General features: G+C 39.9%; 2 protein-coding genes across 3 annotated transcripts in view; both read right to left on the bottom strand.

The window, feature by feature from the left end:
* Nucleotides 1-6,103, bottom strand: part of mapk8ip1b (mitogen-activated protein kinase 8 interacting protein 1b) — a 55,136-nt gene extending 49,033 nt beyond the window's left edge. The window contains exon 1 of the mRNA XM_075466693.1: nt 5,978-6,103. Coding sequence (XP_075322808.1) covers nt 5,978-6,054 — 77 coding nt within the window. The 5' untranslated portion in view covers nt 6,055-6,103. The remainder of the gene's footprint in view (nt 1-5,977) is intronic.
* Nucleotides 6,104-10,267: 4,164 nt separating this feature from the next.
* On the bottom strand, nt 10,268-17,222 carry LOC142385545 (malignant fibrous histiocytoma-amplified sequence 1 homolog). 2 transcript variants are annotated; one of them, XM_075472180.1, is made up of 10 exons: nt 17,194-17,222; nt 15,919-16,798; nt 14,474-14,771; nt 14,064-14,250; nt 13,767-13,960; nt 12,253-12,758; nt 11,885-12,042; nt 11,629-11,803; nt 10,931-10,998; nt 10,268-10,827 (listed from the first exon to the last, which is right to left on the bottom strand). In XM_075472180.1, the coding sequence occupies exons 1-10, from the start codon at nt 17,207-17,209 to the stop codon at nt 10,811-10,813; spliced, it is 2,499 nt and encodes an 832-aa protein (XP_075328295.1). In that variant the 5' UTR covers nt 17,210-17,222; the 3' UTR covers nt 10,268-10,810. The 2 variants fall into 2 exon arrangements, with proteins under 2 accessions (XP_075328295.1, XP_075328289.1); XM_075472174.1 differs by having other exon boundaries at nt 11,629-12,042.
* Between the last annotated feature and the right edge of the window lie 4,177 nt (nt 17,223-21,399).

Below are 21,399 nucleotides of genomic sequence, written 5' to 3'. Positions count from 1 at the left end.
TGTTTAGGCCTAAAAAAAAATTTTTTTGGTTCCGGTTTCCGACCGACCCTGTCAATTTACGTGCGACCCAAATTATTTTATGAGCTTGGGGAAGAAAAAAAAAAAGAACAAAAATAATTTTTTTTTTAATGCAAACTATAATTACGTTTTTGTACAGCACCTCTTCATCCTGTACAAGGATGAGCGCATGCTCTCGGGAAAACAACGACTTCACGTGAGCTCTGCATGCAGACTGGATCGGTAGCGCGTGTTATATGGTTGCGGGAGAAAGATGGACATATGCGTGGTCTCCATTGTTTCTCCATGCAATAGCGTGACAAAAAAAATTGTAAGATTGGGTAGGAAATCTTTCAAAAATGTCCTTGAAGAAGTCAAGCAGTGCACTTCTTAATTTGTGTCGGCAGCCGGTATTCAGTTGATTTCTCCTACTTGTCGAGAATTGCTACTTTGTGGTTTTGCGCATGCGCCGAGCCGATTTTCTAAGTTTCGTTTTCACGCCCATAATGTTTTGCAAAAAATAAGATATTTTTCATATCATACTATCATCATCATTGTTATGAATATATATAGGCTACATAATATATAAAAAAATATTTCAATTGTTTTGTGTTAGGCAGAATAGCAGAAGCAGGCAGTAATGTTGGACAACAGGGCTATGAGTCGCAGAACACCAGTGACACTAACTAAACTATTACATTTATTTATGAAATATTGCTTGAGATGTCTTCAATGCCAATGGTCCAGGTTGTATCGACTACATATGTTGTTCATATAAAAATGTGTGTGTGTGTAACATGCTGGGAGTATCCATTGCTACTGTAATAAAAAATAAATTAAAAAAATCTACCTATCACTCGCTGCCACTCGAAAAAAAATAAATAAATAAAATAAAATAAATTCCCTACCTACCTGTGACATCAACTGACAACCAACAAGAACCAAACTTTTTTTTTTTTTAGGCCTTAGCTAACAATTACTTCACTTGGATTCTCAGGGCAGAATGGTTTCTGTGCAGAAACAGAAGGCTGTTTTCACATCCATCTGTGGAAGACAAAAGTTTCCAAGGCCTCATATTACAGTTTAACAGGTTTGGCAGCACAATTATGTGGCACCACAAAAGATTTGAGAGCAAATCATGGTCAAAATTTGTATTTACTCAATTGTGATGTGAAAACTCAAAGCATCCAATGCACACGTACAGAAAAAAACACACCTTTGAGTCCACTGCATCCACTAGTTAAGTTTTTAAGAAGTGATCAGCGATCAATCATCAGCCAAACTGCAGCCCTGCTACCACCATGAAATATTAGCCTTTTCTGGTTAAACAGTAATTCAACAATTTAACAGATTAAGTGGTGTCAAAGAAAAGATCCTCCAGTGTGAAAAACGAGACCTCTTTAAACCAAAGTGAATGTGCCAGTTTAGCATCACTCTAGAACTACTTGGAACAGGTTAGGTTTCAAAATAAGAGATTAACATATGTTAAAGGAAAGTTTTTTTTTTTTAAAACCTGGACCTTATTTCTGGCATAAAATACGTTCATCTACTCACCGATAAAAGTTTGGTGAAAGTTGGCGTCCTTCGGACGATATTTAGATCACTCGAAATCCGCGTATATCCATATAACGGGAGAGAACAGGGCAGAGACAACACAGCCTCTAAATAATACATTATCCGTCTTTATTTCACCAATACTTTAAGACCAATGAATGAATGAACGCGTACTATTACTGTTAGCTCAGAGCTGCCTCGTTGTTGTTATTGGGGGGCTTTCTACACACGCGTCTACTGGGATGACGTCATCGCCGGGCGCCGCTGCAGCACAGCTTATTTACTATAGTTTTGTGCAACATGGCAGGATATTTATCAGAATTTGACGACAACTTTGAGTACGATGGACGTCCTTACATCCATATTCATATCCACATCACTCTCACAAATGTTTAAAAAAAACTCATTAAAACCTCAGGACGATGTTCCCAATATCACCCCTCCAACCTCCCAATGCGAACTTTGCTGCTGCTCTTCAATACAAACACCATGTCATAGTACATGTCACCAAAGCTTCAGAAATGCTGCGATCATGAAATTATATACCCAGGCTCCGCCCTCGCAGTGACGCAACACCTTCGGCTCTGCTACACTTACTCAGGCAAACTGCTCATTCAGGTGGATTCGAGTTCCCGAAAAAATGGGAACTCCACCCACTTTTTCGGGAAGCAATCAACTTTGAGCAGCGCCAACGGCCCAGGGTAGAGGCGTGTTCAAGGTAGTGACGTGGTTGAACTGCCACTCAACCCATGGATTGTACACGGAATCAACATGGAGCAGCGTCAAGCTTTTGACACTGCTGTAGATGCTGTAATGAAAGTGTTTGACGAGAGATTCTCGTTAAAAATCGAGCAAAGAACAGCCCTTGAATCATTTCTTGACAGGAAAGACGTTTTCGCCTTGCTCCCTACTGGCTTTGGTAAGAGTTTAATCTACCAGTTAGCCCCGCTGGTAGCTAAATCATACGTCAGAGGAAAGAGTGGTGTGATTGGCTTAAGTTTAGGCACAGCCTTTTCTGGCCACAACCAGTAGCAACCCGAGGGAGGCGGGTTGACCAGGCCATTTCGAATCGTATTCGTTATTGTCTTCGTCAGACCAGAATCTCGAAGAGATTTGAAAGTCTATGTTAATCAGGCTAGAAATTATAATGAAGATTTATAAAATGCTAACTTTTTATCAAAAATCTTTCTCATGTAGATATCCGTGTATTATGGTTCTGAGATGGATGGTTGAGAGAAACAACAATACTCTTGATTTAAAAAAATAATAATAATAATAACAGTCTTGACTTTCTTACAACTTAAATTTTCTCTTTTGATGCTCTGCTTGAGATGCTTACCAAATTATTATTTGCAGCCGTTAGGTATCTTCGTTTATTCCGTTCAAAACTGATATATACCATCTGCTTCATACAACTTGACTTTGGGTGCCTTAAAATGGGGTCTAATTAAAAATGCTAGAGAAGCAGAGGGCTGAATCGAGATTTGAAGGGGAGCTGCTCCCAGTCACTGAATATCCCCACAGAAAGAGAACAGCAGCAGATCGACTGCAGCAGGTCGGGGAGAAATGGAGGATTCGACGGCAGCGTGGAGAGGCAGCAAGGAAACAGAAACAAACATGCCAACATATGGCTGCTCTGGGACTGAGCCAACCCTGAGCTTGTGGATAATCTGGCCTCATTTCACTTGTCAGGCACAACTTTAAAATTTCAACTGGTATAGTTCAATCAAAAATAGCACATGTAAAGAAAAAGCAAGTTCAGTTTTTTCAACTAAGTAACTTGGTTATTCATCTGTATTGCCACCTCCGCTTTGATAATCATCATTTTGTTCAGCTGTTTGCCAACATCTTATCTCACTGTATTAAATCATCAGACTTTTTGTGCTACTTAGTCTGCTTTTGTGTCAGTTGCTGGTTTTCTGATATTTTGAGACTGTACGAAGCTAGTTTTTGCTTTATCTATCGATTTTCTGCGAGCATAGGGATGTCCACATCCGGTCCTTCGAGGGCAGCTGTCCTGCAGGTTTTAGTTGTTTCCCTGCTTTAACACACCTGATTCAGATCAATGCATCATGAGCAGGCTTGTGCAGAACTCTACAATCTTTTGAAGAGAGCCATTTCATCTGAATCAGGTGTGTTGAAGCATCTAAAACCTGCAGGACAGCGGCCCTCGAGGACTGGATGTGGAAATGCTAGACAATAAATACTACTGGAGCAACTCTGATGCTGCTGTAACGACAGTGTTGAGATAGATGGTTGTAGATGCAGCTGTGTGCAGCACAGAAATGAATCGGGGCAGGGCTGGTTTTTGCTATGGGCCATGTGAGGCGACCGCCCAGGGCGCACTCGATGTGAGGGCGCACGAGCGACCTAAAAAAAACAAAACACAAAAAACTTGCCAGTTTTCTACACTACCGCTCATTTCCATGTCAAGTTAGAGGAGTGGGCGCTGGGGCGCCCTCATTGTCGTGTCAACCTGCTGCTGAGAGTCATACAGGTTGTGGGGGGGGGGTAGACTGATCCCAGGCCACAACACAACACTGCTTCCAATCCAAATAAACTGTATTTCATTCCTAAATTCAACATAGACTCATATACCTTCATGTAATTAATTGGGTTATGTGAAAAATATAAATCTGTGCAGTCATCTACGTGAATTTGTAACTCCGGTTGATTGACGGGTGAACGGACGGTGTTAATGGGAAAAGCAAAGGTAATAATGTGGAGTCATCATGGATCATCATCATGGTGAAAGACCAAAGAAGCCATCAGGTGCCCAGTTTAGGAGGAGAAGAAAAGAAGAAGAGGAGAAACGGGCAAAAGATAAAGGGATGCAGATTTCTATGAGTGACGTAGGCTATTTATTAGCCTCTTGCCAATATGTTGCTATTGGCCACGACTGTATTTGATTTTTAGTTTTGCTGAACTAGAATTAGAATTGAGGCATCATGTCGTGCAATTAATTCCACCCAGGCAACCTAGTCTAGTTTGTGTTTGCAACACAACAAGTGCAAATCCACACAGAAGTCCTGACTGTGGATTTTTTTCATTGTATAAGCTAAATGCTAAATTAAATAACTGAAACAACTTCTAATATACATTGACATGGCATTTTGTAAGCTACATGAGGTATCTTTTTGTACCTTTTTGTATTTAAGATTTATATATAATAAAAAAAAAATAATACAAATAATATAATATGTTGTGTTGAGGGCTGCACGGGGGTGTGGTGGTTAGCACCGTCACCTCACAGCAAGAAGGTTCCAGGTTCAACACCCAGCTGATTCAGCGGTATAGATAATGGATGGATGGATGTTGTGTTGATGGCGGGGTAAGTCTTTTTTTGGGGGGAGGGCACAAGGGATGGTTGGCCCAGGGCGTAAATCTAGCCAGGTCCGCCTCTGAATCAGGGACAGACTGAGCCGGAGGGTGGGTGTGTATCTGTTGCCATCTCACTGGGGGAATATTGATCCCAGGCCTTCATCCACTCATCACGGCAATAAGGGACCACAGCCTCAGGCAACACTGCAACATCTGAGTTTATGTGAGAGACTGAGTGTATAAAAACCACAGCATGCGGTTAATCTCTTCCCTCTCTGACTTGCATGTTAGATCAACTCTCACTGGTAAATTTTGTGAGCCATATCTCGTTAGTTTGTTTGTTTACGAAGTTAATTGTCAGTTATGAACAATGAAAGACCCATCTCCAGGTCCCTGGGCACAGAGAGGTTAGTCCCTCTGCTTCTCAGTGAGAACCAGAAATAGAAGATCTTTACATCAGACTATGACACAGACAAAAACAGACTGCTCCGTGTAGCCCTGAAATTATGCAAATAGGCAGAAAGTTGCCATTGCAAGAAAGAGCTGCCATTTGGCTGTGATGTACACTAATTAATGTTTTTCAGTGCAATTCTGCTCAACTCCAAAGTTGACTAGAGGTATTGTAAAGCCGAGCAACTAACGCGGTGCAGTTCTTGGGATTACATACAATGACAGCATTTTGATGGAAAGAAATAAAAAAGCTACAGTTGGCGGAGAGAGATCAATATCTGCTAATGTCTCACAACCCAAAGCTAAGTCATTGGTAAAGCTACACTGTTTTACAAACCTACAGGGATTTAGGGTTAAAGCAGATTAGAAAAAGGAGGCTGTTAATTCCGTGGAGGTGCAGTGAGCTCATAGCTCCGGCTCAGTCCTCTGGGAGCAGAAACGCCCCAAAACAAAAAAACGTGCTATTCCAACAGTAAACAGGGCAGCTTAGCAGAAACTGCTGCTGCTGCCGCTGCTCCCATCAGCCAGCATCAGCATCAGCACCGTTCAGATCTGCAGAGCCGCGATGGTCGCTCATACACACCCTACAGCCTTGCAAGCAGACACGCAGCTCGGTCACACACCCTCCCCAGGCCCCCGCCGCCGGGCCTCTTACCTGGAGCCGGCAGGAGACTGCACCTGGATGCTGCGGCCAGGCGGTGGGGTGGGTTTCCTCTCCTCTCTGTCCGCCATGCCGCCGTGCTGGCATTGCTCCGCAGGCTCCTCAGGCTCCGCCGGCAGAGACACCTGAGATGCTGGGATAGCGTGCTGCTTTCGCAGACTGTGGGAAAACTGGCCACTTAGTAGACCTGAGAGCGAGGGTTCTTTTTTCTGAATCCGTCTAAACTGTGAGCGTTTGGAGCAGAAACGGTACACAATTCTGTTTCTTTTCCCGGTAATTCAGTGTTGCTCTATCACACTTCCATTAAAAGAGGACCCAAACACAGAAACAGGTAGTCTTCGCAGGTGCTTGTGTGGGTTCTTTGTTGAATACAAACGTTATCCATTTACACCTTTTCAACACTAGTGACACAAGTAACTTTAGAATTTCATGATTTGCTTTAGTCAATTCAGTATTTTTGGACAAACAACTCAGATGAATCAGGATGAAGTTAAATGTTAGCTTTATTGACAGCCTGAATGAATTTCAAATCAACTAGTCAATGCAAATTTAACGAACAAAATACTTTTAAAAAAGAGCTGCAGAAAAACAACCAAAAGCAATAAAACAACATCCCACAAATGCAGAAAAAAACACAATGAATAAATTAATAAAAAATAAACAGACGAAAAACAGTTAAAAGCATTCCATAAAAACACAAATGTAATGGAGAAGGTGAAGGTGTCAAGCTCTTCTTATAAGGATAGGTAAGTACTGCCACTGATTATGAGCAGCCACTGCAACGGCAATTTCCTCCCTTTTTGTGTTTGAATCTTAGAGCATCAACAAGAGCAACTAGTTGCTCAACCTCAGAGATCTAATTGCTTCCTCTTCAAAGTTCTTCAAGGCTGTTAAATACCATGAAAAAAACTATTAACAAAATCTTAAATTCAACACCGGTGTAATACTGTATGATTTACATTTTCTTGTTGACAGATGAGCTGCAGCATTTTGCAACTGGTGTTAAAAAAAAATATTCATCTAATTATGAATTATGAATGAAAAGCCAAGATTACAAGCTCTAGTAAAAATGCTATTAATGTACTGACATTTACAAGAAAACTCTGAAGGCAGCACCAATTCCAGAATCAGACTGGACTAATATGCAGTATCTGTTTGGTTATTCCTTGTAGATATTTTCATACCAGCTGTAGTTAACTAATCCAGATAGCACAGGCCCTTTTACTATTAAACATGGTATCAGATTGAGACAGTGGAATTCTATCAAAGCAGTAACATTGGATACAGTATGTTGTGTTCTGCAACACCCAGTAGAGGTCAACATTGTACAAAGAAACCATAGAAGTTGTGTTCAGAAACACACAGAGCCTGTGATAATAGTGTGGGAGCCTATGTATCTGATTTGGGTGCTCGTTGGATTTGGATGTTAATTTTTGAAGACATTTATATCTTCATTCTATAGGGTCTAAGGAATGAAAAAAAACATGGCTCCATTTTTTCTTTTGGCTTTTAGTGCCAAAAGGTGAGATTTATAAACATATATTCTCCGTATAATTTCGCTGCTTGGCCCCCGAGTATTCAAACATTTTGTTCAAAAAGAGGGCTAATGTTTGTCAGGAGAGCTTAAAATTGAAGATTCTTGGCTCTGGAAACAGAGAGCACAAAAAATCAAGGGCCAAATATAGTGATCACCCCAACTTTACATGATGTTAGCATCCTTTTACTTGCCAGCTAAGCAAACTCGGGATCTATTATTTCCAACCTGTCTGCAATAAAATAACTTTTTATCTGACATACACATTTATGTTTCATGTTTAGTCTACCATTACCAGTGTTCCAGTCATAATTGACCGACAAGACTGGTTTGTTTTGCTGTGGATGGTCACATGTGGTTTCAAAAAAAATAATTGACTGATTATTCTTTTTTGGCGAAATTGCATACATTTTCTCAAGTTTTCATGTTTAGCATTTAACTTGCTTAGATTAATTTCATTAGTATTTTTTCTTGTTTCGAGGTACAGTATATGATATTTAAAGGGTTAGTGACCTTCAGTTTGATGCATTGCATGTTTCGAGATGGCAAGCAAGATATTCTCTGAAGCAAGATCAGAAGTCGATTTTCAGCTATGTATCCAGTGTCAGAAAGCAAATATATCTGGACTGGTACATCAGCCCTCACTGGAAACATATTCCAAATTTCTGTCTTTTGTCCATGAGAGAGGAAAACATGGAGATGCCGATTACCCACAGACAAGCAAACAGCTACAACCATACAGTGCAAGTGATCTGCAGCTGAATAACGCTGTATGGCACAGGAACTGTTACAAATCAACCTGTAACAGTCAGCATCTGCAGCGTGCTAAGATTCGCTACCAAAGAGCATGTGAGGAGGGTAAGCCAGAGAATCTCGAGAAACGGCCTGGAAGGCCATCGACAGCTCCAGCTGAAACAGCTGCAACGCCTTCATACTCATCCAGCGAGACATTGTACACTCGCTCAGCAGCAGCTGCAGCCAGTAAGGAAAAGTGCTTCTTTTGTCAGAAGCAGACCAAAGATATTCTTCATGAGGTGTCCTCTTTTAATGCAGGCAAACAACTGAAAGAAGCTGTGCAAAAGAGCAACAACGAACAGTGGAAAGTACAGCTAAGTGCTGCCATCAGTGCAGATGATGCGCGCGCAATTGATGTGAAATATCACCTAAAATGCTGGGTCCAGAATGTTCAACGAAATAAAAGGGCATGTGATGAAAGTAAGGAGTTTGAAAAGCTGGAACATAATGTTGGGGTGGTAGCATCAGATATTGAGTTTATTGGCTTAGTTCGATGTGGCTTGCAGGCTGGAGAGGTCATCAATATGACTGACCTCAAGTCAGCCTATTCCACCATTCTTGAAACAAATGGTGTACATAATATACAGACATCTACAAAGGACATTAAACAGAAACTTACCTCTCACATTCAGAACGTCCAGTTCATTAGGCAAAGCGTCGCAATGCTCCTGATCTTGTATGTTTGTCTAAAGTGTGTGATGCAGCCGTGGAAGAAGTGATAACTAAAACAACTCATGATGACATACACAAGTTGTTTGAGACCGCATCTATTCTGCGAGATGCCATTGCTGCTCATATCAAACAACCTTGGAAATTTGAAGGAGAACTAAGCACCGTTGATGCTGAAAACAATGTCCCCAAAGAGTTGTACACATTTCTCCGCTGGGTACTTGAAGGACCAACTTCAAGCATTAGACAAGAGACAGTGCGCACAACTTCTGCTCACAGAGATGTCCTTGCTTTGAGTCAGAATCTCATGTTCTCTTCCAAGACAAAGCGTCAAGTCATGTACACAGAGAAACATCCCAACGCACCGTTCCGCCATCACCTAGAATGGCCACAGCAGCTAGCTGTAGGCATAGCAGTTCATCAATCAACAAGAAGTAAGAAGCTTCTTAACTTCCTCCATGGTTCTGGTTTGTCTGTTGATTATGATCGGATCCTGAGACTTGAGACACAGCTGGCAAACTCAGTCATGGAGCTGACCAGGGAGCAGGGTGCCTACTTGCCTGCAAACATGAGAGTGGGAACATTCATATTTTTTGCTGTGGACAACAGTGATTTCAATGAAGACACATCTGATGGTAAAAGGACTCTACATGCTACTGCTACTGCGCTTTACCAACGGCAAACAGTGTCCACAGACATAGCCAGCAGGACCATGATAAGGCCGCTTAACCAGAAAGCAAGAGATCGCTCCTTGAAGACACTGACAATGCCAGACTTTGTCCCGTGTTGTGCACCCAAGACGCAGACAGTCAAAATTAGCACATTTCCTGACTTTAAACCTGGTACAAGCTTGGATATAATCAAACCCTACTTTGCACAGGACATGGTCTGGCTCCTTTCACGTTCCATGATGCGAACAGATGAGACAGAAGATGAACAGGAATTTAGAGCAGACCACATGCTTCCATCTGGGGGACTTGAGCCAGACGCCGCAGAAGGTTCAGTGGTCATAACTCCACAGTTGACTGAAAATGAACAAATTCCTGTTTTTGAACCTACGTCTGATACAGAGGCAACAGCTCTTCAATACCACAGTTTGGATGTTAATTTCCCTGTGTTAAGCATTTATTTAGCTTGTATGTTACAAAATAAAAATTACAAAAAAAATTAAAAAAAATAATAAAAAAAGAAAAGAAAAATATATAAAATAATTATAAAACAATAATGCATGAAGAAAAACATTATATGCTAACTGTTTTAATTAAAATAGTAATACAAGCCATATTTAAGGCGTGAATTGCAGTAAAATATCAAAATCAGGTGGAAAAAGGTAAGAAACTGGGAAAAAAAATAGAGACATATTTTTTCTCAAAGTTCAATGACCCTAGAACACATTTCAACCAGTCTCCAAAAATTAACATTGAAATCCCACGAAAATACATAGGCTCTCCCACTATAAGTGGCTATTCTGACTATCGCAACAAAAAGAGAAATAAAATTAGCTTTTTCTCTTGAAGTCAATGCAAAATCCCAGAGTTTGCATCAAATGATTCAGCATTAAAAAAACAAAAACTTCAAACTACAAAGTCAGCTTTCGAGTTCATTTGGGTAGCTCAAATAATTTATTCACACTTACACAAATCATACATAATAGCTCACGAAAGTGCTACTTCATCACTACCAAGATGAGGGGCGAGTTTGTTTGTTCTGCCCATCCATGGATCCAATTCCACTGAATGCCAGGTCCGTGGTACGTGAGAGGAGAAGTGAAGCATCGAGTCCGTCATCATCATGATGCTGCATTTCTAAATTCTAAGATGGAGTGCTCATCACTGGAAAGTAGTAACTGAAGTAAAAATACATTTGTGATAAATCAGAAGTCAAAGTAAATTATCTTTTTTTTTAAATTTCACTTTCACTTGACTTGCATATATACAACTTTAACTTACCTTTCGGAAAAATCAGTTCTGTCCTTCTTGTGTGGCCCCCCTTACAAACGAGTTTCTCCTCTTTCACACTGTTAAAAAAAACAAAATGGAGATGGAAAAGGGTGAGGGCATGGGGACATCTGAGTAAGCCACAAGTCCATCTGTCACAATTTACTCCTCTCCTTTCGATCTGCATCTCCAGCTCCTGTTCACTTCTCCCAGGGTGTTTTTCCACTTATTCTTTCCAGATCTGCCTTTTTTAGATGTTCACCACGTTTTTCGACACCATCTTCCCCCGACTCCCCCACATATGCACACATCTGTTCCTATTAATCATCAGTTCTGCGGTCACCTATGTTGTCCCCATCTGCACCTTAAACGTCTTGCACTTCAAATATTTATTCTCTTTCTATATTTCTTACCACCATGTTATGCTGATGTCAGCTATGCTCCTTGGAGTCTTATTCACGATAAGTTATCGGGTTTTTCACTTGAAACTAGACTTTTAGAGTTTTTGTCTCAGGCACTGGTTAGGCTTGAGTGCACAGAAGAGGTTTTTGAGGATTAAGCCACTCAGAAACATTTACAAAACTTAATGTGGATAACTAATCTTTGTTCTGGGCTTTTGGAAAGGCATGGGGGATGTAACTTTCCGAAAATAAATAGATGTGTTGCTCGGTAAATGAGCTTCATGAAACCTTCAGTAATGCTTTACTTACAGGTTGTAGAAGTCAGTGTTGTTGAGCTCCTGCAAGTCCCTCCAGGTGAAGTAATGTGGACAGCCTCTCTCTGGACAGGGGGTGTGAACCTGCTGGGTCAGTCCTGGCCACTGCCTTGACAACACAAACAGCTTGGACATCACTGCCAAGATCAGATCCCACAGCTGTCGAAACTCTGAAGAGAAAGCAGCGGTCTGCAGTTTTGCCATGTAGATCACGAGGTGCCACAATGAAAGAGATGATGCGATTTTTTTACCCTCATTTTTCTCAGGTCTCCTGCTGCGTATCTCTATGAATGAATCTCCATCCTTTATCCTCTGCCTCATCACAGCCAGTCTGTTTCCACAGCAGAGGAGGCACTGCTCTTTCCCCACCCAGTGAGTTGGATACAGTGAGCATGTCTTAATAATAATTCTGATGGGTACACACATTCAATAAAAAAATAAACTTTAGTGCGCGCAGTCAATAGAACAGATGACAAACATGAAAGGTCACATTTGACAAAGAAATGGACTTTGTGTAAAAAAAAAATTCCAGCAGAATAACATGATTATTCATTAAATGTAGTGACATTTTTTGTCTTTTCTTTCTTTTTTTGTTGCTAGGATGAAACCATACGTCTACCTGTGGAAGAAACCGTGGGGAATCTCAGGAAGGAAGTACATGTGAACAGTGATGTCATCTTGCTTGTCCTCCCCCCATTTGTAACACACTTGGAGGTCATCCTGGAGATAGACTGGAAAGAGACAAGCTCCATCTGGATCTCTCTTGGCCTCTCTGGTTGACTGCCACTTCTTTTTACCAGGAATGAACTCTGGTGCTTTAGGATTCATGGAACTTTTAACAAGAGTGGGGAGGCAAACCTCAAAGTACTGCAGTAGGGTGAGGATTATACCTTCCTCCTGCTTGGTCCCCACTACTTCTCTGACCAAGTCATCGTCATCGTCGTCATCAACAGTTTTCTCCAACTCTCTGCGCACCAAAATGCGCATTGCTGCATTGTGCAGGGTGCCCCTGCACCTCAAGTCATCCAGCCAGGTGAACTTCTGTTTCACCAGAGCCCCTTCCTGCATGAGAAGGTCTCTGGAAACGCTCTCCAGCTGCTGCACCAGGTCATGTCTCACAATGGTCTGCATATACAGAAAGAGGTGGACAGACTGAGAATTTGGGGTGTGAATTGTGAAAACTTTTTTAGGTGAATAGATATTAAGTCCAGCAGCTCTTATAAAAACCGGTGAAGCGCTGCAGTTTTGGTCTCTGTTACCCAACTGGCCTTCTATCAATATATATTAACTGGGATGTTCCTTGGCCAAGAATCTTAAAGGGATAGTTCGCCTCTTTTGACATGAACCTGTAGGACATCCCATATCAGCAATATCATTTATTAAATTTGACTTACCCCCTGCTGCGTCCTGTGAGTTCTGGTCCGGCTAGTTGGCTGGGTTTTCAAAAATAAAGCGTTTTGCTTCTCAAAACAATATATGTTCAAAAGAGTAATACATTTGCATCACAAAATCGTTCATCCAGAAAACGTTAGATTCATAAATGATATTGCTAATATGGGATGTCATACAGCTTCATGTCAAAAGAGGTGAACTATCCCTTTAACTTTTCCCCTCATTGCGTCCTCATTCTGCTTGCGTTATTTATTTATTTTTGCAGATTGTTTCTGTCTGATACCATTTTCCTCTGTATTTATTAGGATCAGTCAGGGATGATATGATCAATGCTAAACTTGCATGGTCTGTGTCTCGCTTTGAGTCAGGGTAAACTTCAATTTCCTTTGTTGCTGTTGCTAGCCAGAAAAAAAAAATCACTGATATATATACAGTAATTTACAGGACAATACACTATTAGAGGGAAGTGCAAATACCAAGTTACTAAAGGCAACACAGGTTTTTTTCTGTTTAGTTTAGTCTTCGTTCCTGTTTCAGTTCGGTTATTTTTTTAGGTTTAGACAAAGAAAAAAAATCCTTGGGTAAGCTAAAAGTACCTGAATACCTTTAAAGCTATATTATTTGAGTTAGAAACAGGCTTACTTTCCCAAAGTTGCCTCTTGACCAAATGCCCAAGTGTGTTTCAATGAGTGAGAACAGAGGATATTTGTACTCTAATGAAAATAAAAAGCCATTGCTGACCTTAAACATTGAGATGAGGAATGAAGGATGAATAAACACTCTGTCGCTTAGTACATCGATGTCTTCATACCAAATGATCACCCCAATCCGATGCAGATAACGTAAGAGGACATACAAGATAGACTGGAGATGTTCTCGGGTCTGTGTAACATGGTTTAGAATTAAATCACCCAGTTCTTCAAGTAGAACAATGCCTAAAATTAGAAAAAAAAGACACATTTTACTTCATATATAGGGAAAACTTCCCATAATAGTTTCAATAGAGTATTTAGTCATTGAAGGTGCAAACTGACTCACCGTGTTTAGGAATTTCCTCTATTGTAATAAGTTTATACATGGCTTGTTCCACTTCTTCAAAACTGTTTGGCAAGGTACTCTCAGAACATAGATATGCATTCGCTGATTGTACGCAATCCAAAATGTGACGTTTGAGATCTGCGATTTCCTCACTCTTTGTGCAGTCAAGGGTTACAAGATCCAGAACCTAAAGAGGAGGTTAGGAGCAACTATGAAAGTCTATATAGTAAAGGCAAGAAAAGTTTTTTTGTTCTTTGGAAAACTAACTAAACTTTTAACTTTTGAAATTGGTAGTAACAAAAACAGAAAATGAATGTAGGATGATTTAAAAAGTAACAATAGATTAATCAATAACATTAAAAAAAAAACATTCTTTAAACAATATTACATATCCATAAATGCATTACTACTTTCAAATTGTTGTCCAAAAGGCAATCCAGTTCATCCATCTGGTCCATAAAGAGGGAGGGGTTTTTGCTTTCTTCCAGATTTCTCTTCTGCTGTATTAAAACCATCCTCCTGTTTTCCAGCATGGTTTTGACCTTCTCTTCAATGTCTTTTTTCTTCTCCATCACTTCATCCAGGTCTCTGCACTGGTCACAGTGTGTTCCCACTAGCAGAACCAATGAGTCTGGCACACGAAGCTGTATGTTGTTAATCCAGAACCACAGTTGGTCTTTGAACGAATGTGGATCGACAGTGCTGTAGCTGATGGAGAATCAAAATCATAGCTTTCATCGTAAATGAAAACCTTACAAAGGAAACTCCAGTGTGCAAAAAAAAGGTGCTGTTTTTGTGCAAATAGAACGACTTACTTCACAAAGAAGCAGTATTTGGCTTCAGTGCTTAAATGCTTATATTCATGATTTTGAAAATACATTCCTATCATCAAAATACTGTTCATGGAGGTAAGTCAGTAATATAGATCTGTTATGTATATAATTCTGGAAATAATTTCAGAAAGACCACACACGCACAGGTCAGAAAGAGTTAATCTATCAGGGCACCTTAACGATCAGCAAAAAAAAAAAAATTTTAAAATGAATTCATGACATAAGAGAAGTCTTTTTGGATGGAATACTCTTTGGGCCTGAGATGTTTTGGAACCAGTGTTTAGTGATTGTTAGTAGTACTTTCTGTTTGGCTTCATGGTAGCATCAGTTGACTTTGTATAGTTATTATCTCCCATCCATAATCTATCATTGGAATCAAGTGTTTTTTATTCAGATTTTATTTAGTTATTTTTTTAGTTTTCTGATTTCTTGTAACATAGAACCCTCTCACATTTTAAAGGCTTTTGGAGTTACCATAACCCTATCCTGTTCTACCATTTGGTAGAGCACATTTCCACCAAATATCGTATCCAAATTAAATGAAGGTAAGCTAGCTTAGCCATCTCCATCATTTGCTTTTGGTATGTAATACCAACGGCACCTCTGACCAGCCTTTTTACAACCAACAGTCCAAATATATCTGATTTTCACTTGTGTAAGATTCTCAAACTAAAGAAACAATGGTAGTAATAAACGCAACATATGAAGCCCACTGAATTCTTTCTATATTACAGTAATATTTATTATTAATTAATTATTGGATAAGTATGGGTGAATATATTATATAAGAATGATTAAAAGTTAGGCAGTTTACTGCAATGAAACATCTGATTCCGGTAAACCATTTTAAAAGTAGTGAGATTGTTGACTGATCATTTCTCCTGTTGTGCAATGACGGGAAATTCCTGCCAGACACAACTGTAGATAGCTCCATTCTGCGCAAATCATTATTGTGTTGCATGCACTCTGATTCTGAGTAATCGGATTTAAAAGATGACCGTTTAAAAGTTGTATTCGCTCACCTGGCTAAATCAATGGTCAAGATGATGAGTGCTCGTGTTGTGATGAAGACATGATGCGTCAGGTAGTACTCCTCCTGCCCTGCAAAGTCCCAGAGGAGGAAACGGACCCCCTGAGCATACATTTGACTGATATCAATTCCCTCTGTCCGGTCCTTCGCTGCCACTGCCACAGGCTTCCCATCCCTAAGGCTGCGGCACAGTGTGGATTTCCCTGCCATGGAAGAGCCCAGGAACATGGTCTTGATTGTCCAGGCAGTGTGTGTGTGTGGGTCCTCCTCTATTTGAAAGAAGTAGCTCTGAATGTCCATGACCCCTCCAGCACAGACTTCCTCTGGTGGGGTCCTGAGTGGGTTCCCTGTGGCTTTAAACACTGTCAGTTCACAGCTATCTTTCTGAAAGAGCTGAGAAGGAAGCTCCCTAAGTTGGTTCCTTTCAACCAAAAGTACCTTAAGTTTTGGTAGACCAGCTAGTGGTTGGATATCTTGCAGGCAGTTCTTAGAAAGGTCTAGATAATGTATGCTTGTACACTGGCTTATATCTGAAGGAAGCTTGGCCAAACGATTTGTGCCGAGTTTTAGGAACTTTAACTTTATAAGATGAGGAAAGATTCCCTCTGGAATCAATCTAATTTTGTTCTGGTTCATGTAGAGTGTTTCTAGCTTGTGCATTTTGTGCATTTCCTGAGGAAACTCAATTATCTTGTTCCTGGAGAGATTAAGCTCTGTCAGGTTGGTAAATTTCGAAATGCCGACGACACGTTTCAGTTTGTTCCTCTGTAAATCCACACCTCTGTAAGGACACAAACTAACATGTGGTACGAGATCCTGAGGAATGGTCTTCAGGTTCTGTCCTGACAGATCCAAGTCCTCCCAGCTGTGCCCTGTATGATGAATGAGTGGGTTGACAGCAAATCAGTAAAGATCTGGGTACTGTTTCAAAGAATTAACCTGTAAACCCGGTGATCAGTCCATATCGCTGGCATTTGTTACAAAAAACATGATCCAATTTCAGATTAGCTGAACTACAAGCCTGTAATATAGCACAGATAACGTTCTTATGATGGCAGCAGTAAGGTTATCGCTTTGGAATTCAAATAATCCTATGCCTGTACAGTTTTTAAGGCATATTTAAAAACAATATATAAAAGCATAGAATACTGCCCCCACAACAAATCTTTCCAAATGATATTTGTGTGCCACAGATATGAATGGCAACATTCCAGAGAATTACCACAGACCTCTCAATATTTAAAGTACAAAATCTCATGTTGCTTACCATTTAACATGGCCATTTTCTTCGTATGTCTTCTTCAAATATTTGGTGCAGTGCAGTAGAGTTTTCTGTTAAGGGATTTCATCAGGAAATGTGAAACAGAGAAATCTGACCAATCATGATGCAACAGACGTTTCCTCCCCAGATGCAGAAGTTCTGCAGATTCCCATTTTTTTTAAAGAGGTTAGCACCCATAAAACATGAACAAATAAAAAAACAACAAGAGGTGTTGTGCTAGCACGGAGTGTAATGATTTGCAATACTTGTCACATACTTTTGATGTATTATCACATTACACACAGTATGCACAGGGTGTTGTGGATGTTCCATTCAATTCTAATTCTAAACACATTTTGCCAACTAAAGTTAAACCCACGGCCACCAAAAAAAATGCACAATTTATCAGAAGAGTTGAGAACCACAATTAACAATAATTATTTGAATGGTTCTGCATCAGTTGTGCTGTGAAAGGTTAGAAGTTGTATCCCAGAAAGTATTTAATATTGCTGAAAACTGCCATTAAGATTAGATACAGCTATCTTAGCATGAGCTTCAACATTTTGAAATAACTATTTTTTTTTCTTTAAATACAGGTATAAGATTTAGCTATAAATGGATATTTCATTGCTCAACTTTAAAATCAGAATGTTTTGTTCTCTGCTGACTTCCAACTGCCCTTTAAACCCCCTGCTATTGCGTTTGCTGTGTTTCAGTTCAGAAAGCAGCAAATGATTCGAGAAGTGGACCCAGGAGCCAGACTATAGATGAGGCTCAGCCGGCAGATAGTCTTGGTAGATTTATTAAAAAACTAAACAGAGAACAAACAAGGAGCAAACGAAGAAGCTACAGGAAAATAATGCAGACAAAAGAAAAGAAGTTGCATGAAAGAATGATCCGACAAGCAATAGCTGAAAACCCAGGTGTAAATATCCCGATGAGTGATGAAGGAATCAAAGACAGTTGAGCACTAATCAGTAATGAAAAAAAGGTTACACGGGAAGGGAAGTAAAACTCGACAGAATGAACATGGAGGGGACTAAAACAGGAAGCAACTAAAAACCAGGAAGGAAGCCAAAACATTGGAAACCCCTAAACACAGAAAAAAAAAAACAGAATACAAAACAAGGTTCATGAAGTAATCAAAGAACAAGAAGCAAGCCTCATTTAAGAGGCTGTTTGTGCAGCAAAAAATAACCAAACAAAACAATGAGAAAAATAGTGACAATAATTCAGGCAAATTATCAAATATTAAAGATTTATACCAAGGAATACAAGCAGGTAGAATGTACAGCACAGATGTAATAAAGGGATGCAAGGAAGGGATCCATCTGTGTTTCCTCACTCCTCATTTCCTCCAGTGCGCATTTAAAGGTGCAGTATATCACTGTTACATCCCTCTGCATCCCAACTGGCCTGGCAGTGACAGTGTAAGTTCAGTTTAGTGAATTACTACCTTACATTGATTTAGAAATGACATTACAAGCTTTAACCTTTAAAACTATTGTCTGAGGTTATCAGGAGATTGACTGTTTTTTAGAACTTCCTTGCGAGGCTTTTCAATCATGCTTCTTATGTTCTTGAGTTTTTAAATGCCACATCCTCTTTGACCTCTTTCAATCTGTTGTAAACAGCCCTCTCCCTATTGAGGCTAACTTTCAACTAATTGGCATCTCCAGTTAACTTTTTGAAGGACTGCATGCACACATGCACACCTGTCCATGTTGACTCAATACTCTGCACGGAGTGACACTGACTTTCTATGATGAATGAACTCTGGACTTTATTCATTTTGTTTTATGATGCATCCCCTAGATTTTCACTTATGTCACTTCTTTTTTTATATGTCGGAGCAATATGACCCTAATTTTCTAAAGTCTGTTTTAAGTATGCACATTATCCACAAGCTGAAGTTTATACATTTGTTTTAAATAAACGTCATGTCAATACATTTTTAATACCTTTCAAAATCGTATTTAAGACATTTTAAGAGATTTCAAGAGAATTTTAGACATCTTAAGGCCTTTAATTCAAATGATTGGATTTTAGACTTTTTAAGACCCTGCACGGAGTGACACTGCGCGGATACCCTGAAAATCACAGACAATAGCAGGTTACAGGAGTGTACTTGCTGCTGCTTCTTGTCTGCTTCGTAACGTACTAACTTCTTCTGCCGTTTTTACAATAACAGTAACACCATATACTTGTACTGTAAAACCCAATACCACAGTAGTACTGAAACAGTTCCCATTATAACCAATAGCATTACTTTCTCCATATTTATACAGTTTTATATCCACATACATCACTTTCATTTACTGATTAAATCACAAAAATGCAGTTTAATGTATTAACAAATACCATAATGAACTCAGATTACAGTTTTATAGTGCTTTTAACAACTGTTTTTAACCACTATTTTATCCTTTTTATCGATCACTTCTGAAATTTATATATCAAACTAAACCCTTTTAAATAAATTATTTTAAACATATTCAATCTTAATGAAATGAACACAAAGTATTTGACACTTCCTCTGATCTACCAGAAAATATATAATGCTGGTCTAACCCAAAAATGCCTGTTCGGACAATACAGACTTTCATCACGGCCTAATAACTAGATCAGCACAGACACATGCCCACATGTGTGTTCCATAACTTAGCCTTTAGCTTAACTTGACTCAACACTTAGCTCAGTAATTCAGTTTACACAAGCATCTATGACACGACACATTTACTCTGCTCAATATAGGTTTTGGCCATAAACTAATGCTTTTACTGACGCATCTTTTAATAGATAGCTTATATCCTTTTCGTTCACGAAGACATGAAACAGTTCTGTGTAGTGATGTGGCATTTGAAGCAAGGCCTCGGAGCATGTGTCGAGCAAAAAGGGGCGAGCCAGATGAAGCGTTGGTTCGAGGCTTGTATCGTTTCCGTAAAAATCACGTGACTGATGACAAACGAGGCCTCGGATTCAGTGTTCACGTCACTGATTCATTTTGTGCGTCACTACGCATAAAAAGGGTTTGAACCTCGCGGCACTTCAAGGGTTTTGAGTTGGCGTTTGGTATTGGTGAGAGGTAGAGTGTGCGTTGGTTGTATCAGAGTTAAGCCTGATTTATACTCGGAAACCAGGTCGTCTGCGTGTGTGTCGCAGTTAACGCAGACACTACGCACACACTACGCACACACTACGCAGACACTACGCAGACACTACGCAGACACTACGCAGACACTCTGGTGCACCTCCTCAAAATTGTAACTCACCGCAGACAGTGCCGCAGACATCGCCGCAGGGAGGAGAGAAAGGAGGCCTCTGATTGGTCAACTCTACATCCGCTCTACACTATGCGTATTTCCGGTTTGCTAACCGGCTGATGCTAACCGTGCTAACCGTGACGATTCTTTCGCCTCTCTGCCAGCTCCAGTAGTAGCAATATTTCTTCTATTTCTAGATCGATCAGCCGCATCTCAATCAAAGTGCGCATTCGTCCAGTCGCCATTGTTGTTGAATGACCTCCGTAACCGTAACACCCACAATCCTAGCTTGTTCGTGATTGTCCCTCTTGCGTTGTGGCGTGGGATTAACATAGCGCAGACAGCGCTTCAAGGTATAAATAAAAAATAACTGCGTCGTGTCTGCGACAAGCTCACTGCGACAAGCTCACTGCGACACACTGCTGCGAAGTATACAGGAGCCTTTAGTGGTTAAGTTCAGTTATTATATCAGTCATTATATCATCTATTATTATTATTATACTGCATTAGAATATATCGTAATTAGGTTAGAATAGTGTTAGAATAGTTATATAGGATATATATAGGATAGGACATAGTAGGATATATATATATATATATATATATATAATACATACTTATTATTATCTATATTAGGGTGTAGGCTACCTGTAGGCTAGATAGGTTTCTGCCTGTCACCATGGAGCCAGAAAAAGGAGGACTTCTCCTATCTGCGAACATTTTGAATTGATTGCTCAAAACAAGGTTGGTCATAATTGTATTTCAGTTTCAAAGTCATTATAATCTCCTCCATAACCTATATATTATCTTTCCTTTTGTCTTTAATTGTCATAATGAAGGTAAAGTGCTTGCTGTGCCACAAAGAGCTCACTTATAGCAACAACACGTCCTCCATGATCAGGCATTACAGAGCTATCCATGAAAATGCTCAGTCTGCTGGCAATGGTCC

Source organism: Odontesthes bonariensis, chromosome 1 (genome assembly GCF_027942865.1).
Source record: "Odontesthes bonariensis isolate fOdoBon6 chromosome 1, fOdoBon6.hap1, whole genome shotgun sequence".
NCBI classification, from domain to species: Eukaryota; Metazoa; Chordata; class Actinopteri; order Atheriniformes; family Atherinopsidae; genus Odontesthes; species Odontesthes bonariensis.
The sequence above is the reverse complement of the archived record's forward strand: the minus strand, read 5'-3'. Positions and strand labels throughout refer to the sequence as shown.

Bases quoted from the DNA above. Each gene is read 5' to 3' on its own strand.
- LOC142385545 (XM_075472174.1), bottom strand. The intron at 14,772-15,918 runs GTGAGCGAATAC...ATTCTCCATCAG, and splicing joins TTGACCATTGATTTAGCCAG to CTACAGCACTGTCGATCCAC. The intron at 13,961-14,063 runs GTGAGTCAGTTT...TTCTAATTTTAG, and splicing joins AGAGGAAATTCCTAAACACG to GCATTGTTCTACTTGAAGAA.